At 35.8% G+C, this 12,411-nt stretch overlaps 2 protein-coding genes across 4 annotated transcripts in view; one reads left to right on the forward strand and one right to left on the reverse strand.

Annotated features, from left to right (window-relative positions):
- The window catches only part of LOC311085716 (uncharacterized protein), a 194,439-nt gene that overhangs the window by 69,964 nt on the left and 112,064 nt on the right, over nucleotides 1-12,411 (forward strand). The window lies entirely within an intron of this gene.
- The window catches only part of LOC311085712 (muscle M-line assembly protein unc-89-like), a 44,981-nt gene that overhangs the window by 8,674 nt on the left and 23,896 nt on the right, over nucleotides 1-12,411 (reverse strand). For 2 of the 3 annotated variants that reach the window (XM_084118288.1, XM_084118286.1), the window contains 2 exons: nucleotides 12,075-12,188; nucleotides 9,458-9,595 (listed from right to left, as the gene is read on the reverse strand). The exons of the other annotated variant lie outside the window; for it this stretch is intronic. In XM_084118288.1, coding sequence (XP_083974414.1) covers nucleotides 9,458-9,595; nucleotides 12,075-12,188 — 252 coding nt within the window. The remainder of the gene's footprint in view (nucleotides 1-9,457; nucleotides 9,596-12,074; nucleotides 12,189-12,411) is intronic. 3 annotated transcript variants of the gene reach the window in all.

The raw sequence follows: 12,411 nt of genomic DNA on the forward strand, positions 1-12,411 counted from the left end.
ATTTACAAGGAGGGTGTGAAATGCTAAACAGCAGACAGAAGTACCACAGTTTTTTGCAGGTCAAAAAATATCTGCACTAACTAAAATGTGTGAACGACACCATAAACAGGAAAATGCTAACCAGACAACCCAGAGATCTGGCTGTAATGAGAGAAAGCAATGAGCATTGCACATGCAGCAGACTGAAGGCTGAACTGAAAAAGTAGCTTCAGGTGTCACAACACACTGAAACAACAGCAACAATTCAGACGTGGTCAATGAAACTCGGTTTCATGTGACATCTGGAATTAAAATTGCAATTGACATGATAATGGAACAAGTAAAAGAATTCCACACGTCTGAATTTAATGCTTTTGAAATATTGGAATTATCTGTCTGTGGTTCGCTCTCCTCTGTTTTATGTCTCAGGTTTACTTCTGCAAATTCCTCGAAGAACGTTAGCCAGGATGGGCCGGACCCCACCTGGATCAAGGCCAGGACAGCGGAATTGTTAGAACATAACCTCGGGAGATGGGTGAAAAGACACTTCAAGAGGCCATTCACACTCACAATAGTACATCACTACGTAAATATGGCCTCCCAGTTTAGAACTGGAACTAAATTTGCAACACAGTTGTTATAGATTATTTTCCACCCATCTCCTAGACATGAACACTGAACACACACCTCCCACATTACACATCATAAGAAGATTAAGATGACATAGTCCAAAAGTGTCACTTCACTAAAAATCTATTGTCCATCTTCAGACTAACAGATCCAGATAGCTTCACACACAGAGGATGGTAAAGCTGATCCCATGATCATGGTCTAACAGAGACACAGAGAATAGCATACGCTATTCACAACAAACTGCCAACTAATGCAACACACATGGACAACTGAATGGCTACAGTCACAAATCAAGACAAATTCTAAGGCAGACCTGCCATTAAATTTCAAACTCTATGATTGTTGGTGGGAGTTGGAAAATCAGAGGGCCCCTGATTTCTCAACATACCTACTAATAACAGAAACATAATTAAAATGGATCATTACAAAATTCACAATTCAACTCATCGACTGTGACTTAGCCAGATCAACACACACTCTCAAACACACTCTCTGTCACAGACACACACACACACACACACACACACACACAGACCAAAACACACACTGACATTCTAAAAAACACTCACACAAACACACAAAACCATTGATCCTACTATTTATTTGATTATTTGGTTTACACCGACCTCTTACTGCATTTCTGAAGCTTATTTTGCTTTCTGCATTTCATTTGAATAATTCTGAAACTTATGTTTATTTTAATTTCTGAAACTTATTTTGATTTCCTTTGAGTAGTTCAGAAAAACATTTCTGAAACTTATTTTGATTTCTGCATTTCCATTGACTAATTCAATGAATGAACAATCTCCATTCTTATATGCTTAAACATGTTCCAAGTCACTTCTTAGATCTGCATAGGTGGCTTGCATTGGAGGATTCATGAACAAAGTGATTATTGAGGATTCATGAACAAAGTGATTATTATATTGAATATTATTATTGCTGTTATTTATTTAGGTTACACCGACCTCTTGCTGCATTTCCTTTGAATAATTCAGATCAAGAATAATTAAATTCCACTACCATTTAACATCACAGTGGTAGTGAAGAATTGGATATTTAAAAATGAGACCATCCTACATGACCCTGAGAAACATTTGAGACCAGATGTACCATTCGCACTTGCTGACATGAACATGATATTTTATATAAGACATGACATGATTTCGTTTTGTTGCATTATGTGTTCCCATGCATTTCCATACGACTTCAAGTTCATAAGTGCTCAATCGTGAAGTGGACATTTAAGATGCTTTTCAGGTGTCTCAAGCTTTTCACACAAAGCAGTGTGAACTAAGGAGAAGCCCTTCATCCACTGAGGTCTGCCCAGACAACCGCACCGCTGGAGGTGACAGGATCGGTCAAGAAGGGTCAGATCATCATCGTGGAGAAGGTGCCAGAGAAGCAGAAGTTTCTCCATGAAGGAATGACACATCAACTGAACAAGTCACAAAGGTCCAGATTGACTCTACGAACTTTGCTCGCATCACAGGAAGAGAACCTGAATGCATTCATCCACCTGCTGGACTCAAGCAACATACACCTGGTGAGACCAGGTGTTCTACAGGTGAACACAGCCCTCTGCAAGCTTCTACAGATGCTAACATTGAAAAGACAATTTTTGGGTGACATCTCAAGAATGACAACAGACGTTTATCAGTGACTCCATAGGAGCTCATTTGAATTTGACCCACGGAGTCAAGGAGGGAAAACTGTAAGAATTGATAAATTAGGAAATTCCAAACAGTCTGTTTTGGGGGTGACCAGGCCCTGAGAGGACAAAAGGACCTCTCTGGAGATTAGCATTTGAACTGGCTCTCATGCACCATCGAGACGAAAGTCTCACCTCCGAGTCATCCTAATCTACATCTCTTTCCCTCTCCCCTCACCCCCCTCTCTCATGCTCAAATGATCACCTGAAATCACCCAAGAAAATGTATAGTTTAATGTGAATGATTATCACAGAGTATTTTCATGTTTGGTATTATTTAAAATGTCACAGTGCGACTGGTACAGATATCTCATATCCAGATAGATAAAACAAAAGGTAATAAGGTTTTTAAGAGCTTATGGATAACTGATTTACAAAGGAAGGTGGTCTCTAAGCAAATGGTCCCACACCCCCATGAAGATGCGACCACTGCATGCAAATTTCTATTGTTACATGTTTCCAGGTAAAAGGTTTGTCTATTTAAGGAATTGCAGCAGGGAGATCGAGGCCTTTTTCTGTATTTCAGATGGGTCCGTTAGGCTGGGAGATGTAGATCTCTCAGCCTAACGTATTTCTTAAATGTTGGGTTTGCATCTTATCTCTATTCCAGAGCATTTGATGTTTTGTATCGATTATCTTTGAATTGATTATGAAACTGGCATGATACATTTACCTGACATAATAAATTGTTACATTTGATTATTCTAACTGACTTTGATATTATTTCCATTGAAGAGTTAAACAGAATAGTCAAACATTCGCTCACTTTTAGTGAGGCATAGATATTATTAAACCCTTTCATTTATGGAGTCAGATGAATTAACGAGAGAATACATAACTAAATGTATTGTAAATTTAACCAACCAATATTTTGCACGAGTAAGGACAGAACACGTGATACCTTCCCCGTGTATTGGCGAACCGGCAGATTGGACCAATTTCACGGGCCTTACACTTTGCAAATCGCTTGCACGCTTCACAATGAATGCGGCTAAGGTTTACACTCAGGGTGCATTACGGCATGTTTTCTATGTATGACGTTCTCAATATAATTCATAATCCCACGTTTACAATGAACAACACGTTATGGTTATTGTGTTATTGTGTTACAAACGGTGTCCGAACAGAACAGAGGGGCGGGGTGAGCAAAGCTCATTATCATTTAAAGACACATGCACTGAAACGGCGTGCTGAAAACAGAGCTGTTTTTGACCAGGTAAAATTTGTGTTTTCTTACAATACTAATGATAATTTTTAATTAAAATATATTAGAAACTTTTAATTTAGACCCTAAAGAATCATATTAGCTTGTACAAAAATGACATTATATGACCCCTTTAAAAAAGACTAATTATAATTATACAGGCAATTAAAGTAGATGTGACAGTTACATCACTACAGTAGTGCATGTATTATGGTGGCAGAAAAACTGTGGTAACAAGTGTAGGAAAATGGGTACAAAATTATGTCAATATTGTATGCCTTGAGCTTTTCTTGCGTATAGATGCAGAGTGTTTCCACAAGGAATATGAAGATGTCCGGCCACTGTAATTTTGGCCATTTACAGTAGTTCAATCCTTGACCAATAAACCTGACAGTGAGTATGGGTCAGAAAACCTCACACCATTGCTAACGGGAGATTATTGCTACACTAATTAGTGTAAGTGAACCTGTCTTCTGCTGGCAAAACAAAACTTTTTTTTCTCAATTCACAATTTCCTTCTTTTTTTTTTTTTTTTGTGACAGAAACAAGCCATAGATTGTAACTGTCACTTTTTGCCATCAGGTAGGCTCCGCCCACAAAACAGGCCTCTATTTACAAACACCAAAATGCTCTATTGAGCCACATCATTACAATATAAGAACAGTAGTAGAATTATCTGAGACATTTCTTACATAGAATAGAATAGAATATAATTTTAATGTATTAATTCCAAGGATCGGCACCTAATAAACAACTGGAACACCATAACAGCAAATTTGTAAAGGTACACTATTTTTTAGCGCTATAGCGGTTAAAAACAAAACTGAAAGCGGCTTTTGGAGGAACATTGTAGCCGGTGTTGTGCCGAATTTCTACTGTCCTCCGCATGACATCAGATGATGACGTCACAGGGCTAAATTAATTTATTGTTTGTGATTCCCTTTCATTTTTATTTATTTTAATTGTTTTATGTAGTTATTGCAGCATTGTTTGTTAAATGTCTTGAGAACATACTAGTTTCGTATTTCTGAAATTCAATGAAATAAAAAGACGAAAAAAAAAAAAAAAAAAATCTCCACACTGTTTGCTCTACAAAGCTTTTTGTAACCAATATTTTCACCCAATTTACAGCCCGACAACATCGAACACTGAAGAAAACATTAGGAAAACTGATCAGAGCTTCAACAGTGTTTTTCCTTTTTGTTTTTAAAAATACAATATCTTTTACATTTACATGATTGAACTGTTGTTAGCGTTGCAGTTCATATTATGGACATGTCTAATTTGCATTTGCTATATTGTGTAAAATATGTAGGCTACATTAAGTGCAATAGGCTGTTTTATGTGTAAATGGACTGCATGTGGAAAAAGTCTTATAGGAATTTCACTCTGAAAGAAATAGTGCAAATAAAGTTGAACTGAAATGAATACTCTGTGTCATTTCAATAAATTTTAATGTATGATTTATTATAATGCAAGTTAATTCATTTGGATTATGTTTTATACATACGGTTGTACATGACCTTGCATAAAACAAAGTCATATTTTGTTTGTAGACATATGATGCAGAAAAATCTGAAAATGTAAGGGAATGTGAGTTAAAATAAATGGATGGCATATTCGTTTAAAGAAAGGGAAACCTGTATCCCAAAGCTGAAGGATTCAATGAGTTTACTATACAATACAGTGTTACATTTATTCCCTCCCTGTGCAATTTATTTTATAAACCAATATAATCTCAATATAATCCCATGGGCAAATAATGTTGCCTATATATTTATTTACTTACATTCTTCTCATCTCTGCTGTCTGTACATCACCTCTTGCTATAGCATATCAAAAGTAATATCCATTTTATAGTTAACAGTAAACCTGCCCAAACTATACTGCCCTCCTCAGCTCCACTGGACTTTGGTCATATGTTTTCTATGGGGTACAAAGTTTCTCCTCCTCCAGGGGCTTCATGGCTCAGAAAGACAAATTACATTGAGCAACTTTCAAATATGAGAATGATATTTGTCTTTGTCTCCTTCCACCAGAGGAAAATAGGAGTATGGGGAGGCTACAGACCTGGAGCCGGTAGATCTACGCCCCAAGCAGTTTTACGCCCCTGCTGTTCCTGATGCGTCCAGAAGGGGGAGGCTGTACAGCGACACGAATTGAGGTATATTAAATAATCCGCTAAAGTTATTGTTGTTTAGCAATGATGAAACATTTATTATTTATAAACGATTAGCTTGATAGAGCTAGGTAGATATCAATTCATTTCTATATATCAATGGATGGGTCTATAATTTATTTCGAGAGACAAAAAGTTCTGGACGGTCAGGTTGATGTTCTGTCTGGCTTAAATTTATAAGTTATAGTTTACCACGTGTAAGTTTAGCTGCCCCTAGTCTTCTCTACTCACTTTCAAAATTAATTTTCTTTTGAATTTTCTTTTGTTGCCTGTCTTTATCTTGCCTCTTCTGGTATAGACTCCTTTACTCCTTTCTGGTTTGACTTGTTTCTTATAAAATGAGATGATCTAACTATCTAATTTATATCTAAATATACATTTTTCTTAAAATAGCTTACTGATCTGGATTAAAATGTAGGCTGTGTGCACTTAATGTGGGATTTATCATACTCAGTCTTTGCCAAGTAACTTGCATGATGCATCCCATAAAGGTGTGTGTTTGCTTTAGCTACTTAAGGAAATGAAAATCCCTCACCAATAGCTTCTCTAGTAAATAAATGACTTACAGAGACATACAAGGACATGTTTTTAATGTCATTTTCAATTTTCTCTGCACAGTCCATCATCAGTGGCCAAAAGAAATCAAAGTGTCTTGACACTTTTTCCAAAAGTGTTCCACCAACAAGTGCCTGTGCCGTTGTACTTTGAAGATCAGGAGTAAATTGATGCAATCCACACTCACCTGACATAAATTCTGGGCAGCACACACACACACACACACACACACACACACACACACACACACACACACACACACACACACACTGTGACTAGATCAAATTCACCATGGATGTCCTTTTTACATTTTTTTAAAGTTTAGTTTTTTTTAATGAAATACCCACAGATATGAAACTCAAATTAAAAAGGCAGTTTGTGTTCTCGTAACACTTTCTTTTATGTGGTCTGTGACTCATAGGGGTCAGTGATTCTGCAGGGTCTCCAATAAGTATTATAGTTTATCTCAGTTGCTTTGGTGCATTTCTCAGATCACACCTGAAATCACATCATCTTGTCACTTGTGCACATCATAAAAGCAATTTCTCATTTTATACAAATTGCAAATGCTTCAGTACATTCATGCAATTGATAATGTACAACTGTCTGCTGTTTCCTACGTTATCAACTCTTTATGTCATGTTGATCAAAATATAGGCCTATTATACTAGTTCCTTGCATAAGTCATTAAATGCAAAATGGTTGACTAGTTGTCATAAACTGTTAAGCATGTTTTCAATACATTTCTATTACACGTTATTTTGTAAATGTGTCCTGATGAATTGCGAAGGTGTATTTAGAATTTCACTAATGAAGGAAATAATGAATTGATATAATGAATACTGATGAAATGTACCAAAGCAACTGTGATAAAAAAAAAAAAGGATTCAGGAATTTTATACAAAATTTAACAGTGAGTCCTGCTGCTTGTGAATTTGACAAGATCAAATTCACCATGGATGTCCTTTTTACATTTTTTTTTTATGTTTAATTATTTATTTATTTTTTATCAGTGAGCAGAAGCACTTTGACAGGAGGATAGAAAAACAGTGAAAGAAGAGTGGCAAGCCATAGGGGAGTCATCTACAGGAGTCATCATAATTCATAAATGGTGTTGATAAATAATGTTTTTGTGAACAACAATATTGTCTCCTTCTTATAAATGGCCCTTGGAATTTTAGAAAAGGGATAAATTGTGTTTGTCTTCATAAAATGCTATGTAGGACACCGTTTTGTAGCTGTATGATGACTAAGTGAATAGTACAGCAGATATTTAATAGAGAATCCATATGATTACACGGTGCTGTCTAATGGGCTAAATATGGTTAATATCTAATTGTAACTTTATATAAATTCACAACAACACATTTCACTCAGTCTCCTGTATAAAAACATACAGTGAATATTCTATTATTAATTATTATTATTATTATTATTTATTCAATATTAATATATTCAATATTCAATGAGCTATTCTACAGTAGGTCATATATAACTATTCTACAGTATGTCATATATCATTACTTGTCATCTGATCCAATGTGTGTTATTTTTTTAATTCATAAAAACAAATAGTCTTCTGTATAGGCTGAGTGAAGCCCAACCTAATATCTACAGATATGTTAATCCATAGTGCAGATTTATACTAAAACGTTTATATTTAAATTAACAAAAAACACAAATTCGGGCAAAATCTATGAACGGGACGGTTATTAATGTGTACGTTTTGAGCGTTGATTTAATGGTGTTATTTCGCAGCATATCCCCCTACTGGACGCATCAGGAACAGCAGGGGCGTAAAACTGCTGGGGCGTAAAACTGCTTGGGGCGTAGATCTACTGGCTCCAAGTCTGCAGCCTCCCCATATAGGAAAATAGGGGAGGATGTATTTTTATTCTTTGTTGAGGGGAGGGTCATCCAACTTTTTTTTAGTCTACGGGGAGGGTCACCCAACTTTTGTATGAAAACAGCAACATTTCAAAGTGGCTTGTTTGGTGCATATTTTTCCTTGTCCCCCCATCGCTAGCAGATGGGTCTGACCCAACAAAAATCCAGTTTGGCGCTGCCTGAAGCGGTTTAAGCACCCTCAAAGGAAAGTAATGCTGTCTACATTGAATGCGGCGACAGGCGACGCGACGTGACGCGACACAACAAATTCGCATCAGTAAATTAATGAGTCACTTCAAGCACTCGCTGGGCGAAGGAAGATTGATGCAGCTGACCGGGAAGTTTTTGTGGAGTTTTTTGCTTTATTTGGTAGTATTTCAAATGAATAGTTTTATAATACTATTAGTAAAAAAAATAAATAAATAAATAAATCACCTATAGCATTTTCCCGCGTTCCGGCCGTGCCTTCAAGCGCTGACACTTTAAATCCTACCTGTTGCCTTTAACCATCCACTTATTCAGCTGCTGTCGCATCCCTTGACATGCCATCTCCTTTTCCCTCTATCTTTTTCTATTTTTAGCCCCCAACAGCTTTTTTTTGCTTTATCCATCTTTTTCGACTACAACTCACTACGCTCACGGCGCCTGCAATATGTCAAAATTCTATGATGGAATCTTGTGATTATTTTATTATTATTATCATTTTTTACCATCGCTTTGGCGCCCCCATGCGCCGCATATAGCGCATAGGCCTACCCACTTTTTGCGCTACTGCGTAGGAGGGCGGAGCCAGGCTATGAAGAGAGCAGGGTTCGAAAACAACACATTCACACAAGACTGGTGTACATCAGTTGTACCTAATCTGAAATTATTATAGCCTACATGATTGAGTCACTAATAACCAAGAATTCAAACCAAAATGAAATGCTTATTATGGCTCCTTATGAGGGTTGAACCAAATGCCCTGCAATAACTACTAAGCTTATATACTGCATTACACTAGGGCTAGGCTATCTATTGGAATAAAATTACACAATATATGTTCATAAAAATAAAAAATAGGCTATATATATATATATAATGTATTGATTTCAATGACTGGCACCTGATACACAAATGGAAAAATGCACCATCAAATTATTAAATAAAATTCCAGTTAGTTAACATTAAAATTCTGTTTATATTTAGTATAAACTAAGTGTTAATCTAAGCATGTAAACGGCTCACTAGAGTGATGGCATAATCTAAATATGATAATTCTAGAATTTAATAGATTATTTTCTCATTATAAAACGTTTGATGTACTCACCAAGAGTATTAATACGGAATTTTCTGTGTAAGATTATACTGCTGGTGTTGATCTCCACTTTATAATCTCCAGACTGATCTCTTCGGATGTTTGTGATGGTGAGGTCTCCGGTGTTGCTCCATCTCGCGTTAGCGCCGTTTAATCCATTAACTTGCGCGAGACCATCACCGGTTCCAAAGTTTGTTAGTTTTCATTTACTGTACGATTTTACCATCAACGTTTAAACAAATATTGACAAACGATACGTCAATCGAAAGGTCAAAGGCTCGAGCATTGATATTTACGACCATAATGTTGTAGAGATAACATATTTTTTCATCGTATCAAGAGTTCGCAATTATTCACGCAACATTAAAACGGGGAGTTCTGAACAGTTGTTGTCTATTGACGATGACAGATCAATTAAATCAGGCAAAAATTGGCGCAGAGTTCATGATTATTATCCGGAACACAAAACCAGTTTGACCTTAAAGTCCAAAAAGGGATCGTTTTAAACAAATATCAATGAATTCTTCTTTGCTTGCGTAATGTTTCTTCTGAGAGAATGGAAATTCTTATGAATTATAAACTAAATTATTCACTGTAAGGGCATTTAGGAGGAAAACATACAAATATGTTTGTTAGAGTCTTACAAAAAGAATAGCCCCGCCCCCAGCGTTCTCTGTGCAGCGCTGATTGGTCAGTGATTCAGAACATTCTAACAGCGCCACCGACTGTTCTGACGTCCAAATATACACAGATAATATTCACTGCACTGTAGTTTTAACACAGAGATGATTACAGTGATGATAGGAATAGTTAGTATTACACAATCAGCCTTGTGCAGGTGTTCAAGCATTGAAGTTTCTATTTAGAAATCTTATTTGTATTCTGACCAAATACATTCTGTAATTAATGTGTGCCGCCACTAGTATATTAACATAACTGCAAAAATAATTACTGTTTTTTCTTTAACAAGTTTCCTGAACAATCCATTTGTCTGCCACAGACTAGATATGTCCGAAATCACATACTGCCAGAGCAGATACCACAAAATATAAAGAACTTGTTTGAATGTTAAAATGTCTAAATCGTATGTATTATGAATACAGATTAAACATATTAAATCTGCCATGTTGGCATTGTCATATGACTTAAGACAGCAGAGTTACTCTTCCCTGACATGTACACATTTTTCCTGTGGCCTCATGAGATAGTTAAGTGTTAATGCGATGTGCACTTTACAATCATGGTGAGAGAAGTATGTCATAGGTATTCTTCGGCTATTACTTAATGAATACTGTGTATTTGGACATTTGATGTGCTGTTTTTTACATTCTATATAGTAGGGAAGATTTATTTTTACACAGTAACTGTCTTGCCACCCTGCTCTAGCAAAACTGATCGTCCTTCCCCAAACTCACTCAGTTGGTTATGGCTATGTAACTATATCAGACTGATCTGGATACTCAAACAAACAGATCAAGCAAGAGAGTTATATGATAAAAAAATGAGAATGCTAGAATGAGAAGTGTGCTGTACTAATGCTACACTACATGTTGTATGTATATAACATATATATATATATATATATATATATATATATATATATTTTTTTTTTTTTTTTTTGCTACAGTCTTTATTGATTAACACATATACAACTACTAAAAAAGATTAAAAGATTGATACAGAGACAAAGATAAATGTTTGCAGACTGAATATTGCTTATGCAGGAGTTCTGCACTGGGGTAAATGTGTTCAGACTAAAGTCAGATGAATGGTATATTTATGGTGGTATATTACAGAATATGAGGCAGAGTAAAGAGATTTGAGAAGTGGAGAGAGAGATACTGGATGCCAGTAGAGACAGAGACAGAGAGAGAGAGATGACAGGATGGGCAGTTTGCTGTATATCTGTCATTATGTAAAAGTGTCAACATATGAAGAGTAGATGACAAAAAAAAAAAAAAAAAAAAAAAACCTTTTAAAATGTGGGTGAAACGTTTGAGAAATAACTGACAACGGAAAAGTGTGAATGATGAACGCACTGCGAACATAAACCTAAAGACATGATTGTAACTTTTACCGCTGTACTGTCAACACACGACTGTCTCAGACAAAGTTCAACTATTTAAATATTCATAATTTACAGATACAACAATTATGCTTAGTTGTAAATAATTTCATATTGTTTTTCATCTCAAATTAATTACCAGTTGCCATTTTGGTGTCACCAAGTGCCATTTTTCAATATTTACATTCTATAAGAAGAAAATGTTTTATGAACCTTATTTTTAGTGGCTTTACAATCAAATTTAAATGATAACTTATTCAGACTTGTGGCTTTGAATTGATTGATTTTTGAGTTGTTCATAGCACAGTTTCACAAATATATTTTTAAATATATTTTATTTAAATAAATTGATCATTACTTTACAAAATGTTTAAGCCTCTCTCCCTTTTAGTCTATAATGATATAACTGATTATTTTACTTGTATGACAAAGCCACATCTATCATCTTTCTAAAGAGTCCTCAGTTACACCTGTAGTCCAGAGTGTTCATGAACTGTGTCTGTTTTAGTCTGTGTATGTCAGGTTTGGGTTTGAGCTCAACTAGTGGGGGCGACTGTTAACAGGTTAAGTCTTGATCTCCAAACTTCCACTTGATCTGATCATCTCTCAGTATATCAGTAACACCAGTGTGAAGAGTGACAGTATCTCCCTCCACCACTGACACTGACTCCACAACATCTGTCACAGTAATAAACACATAAGGAGAACAAACAGAAACAGATTAAAACAGATCAAGCTAATAATGCTACAGGTCTAGAAGTAAAAAATGCTGAACATCTTTAACTCAGATTCGTTAGATTTGCTGCTCTTGCTTTTCTTTTTTCTCTCTCTTTTTGTTGAATGTTGAATTGAAATCTGAACCTCTGCCTATCTAAGGGTTTTTTTAGTTATGAAGTTTGCT

This window comes from Abramis brama (genome assembly GCF_963993115.1).
Source record: "Abramis brama genome assembly, chromosome: 6".
Lineage (NCBI taxonomy): Eukaryota > Metazoa > Chordata > Actinopteri > Cypriniformes > Leuciscidae > Abramis > Abramis brama.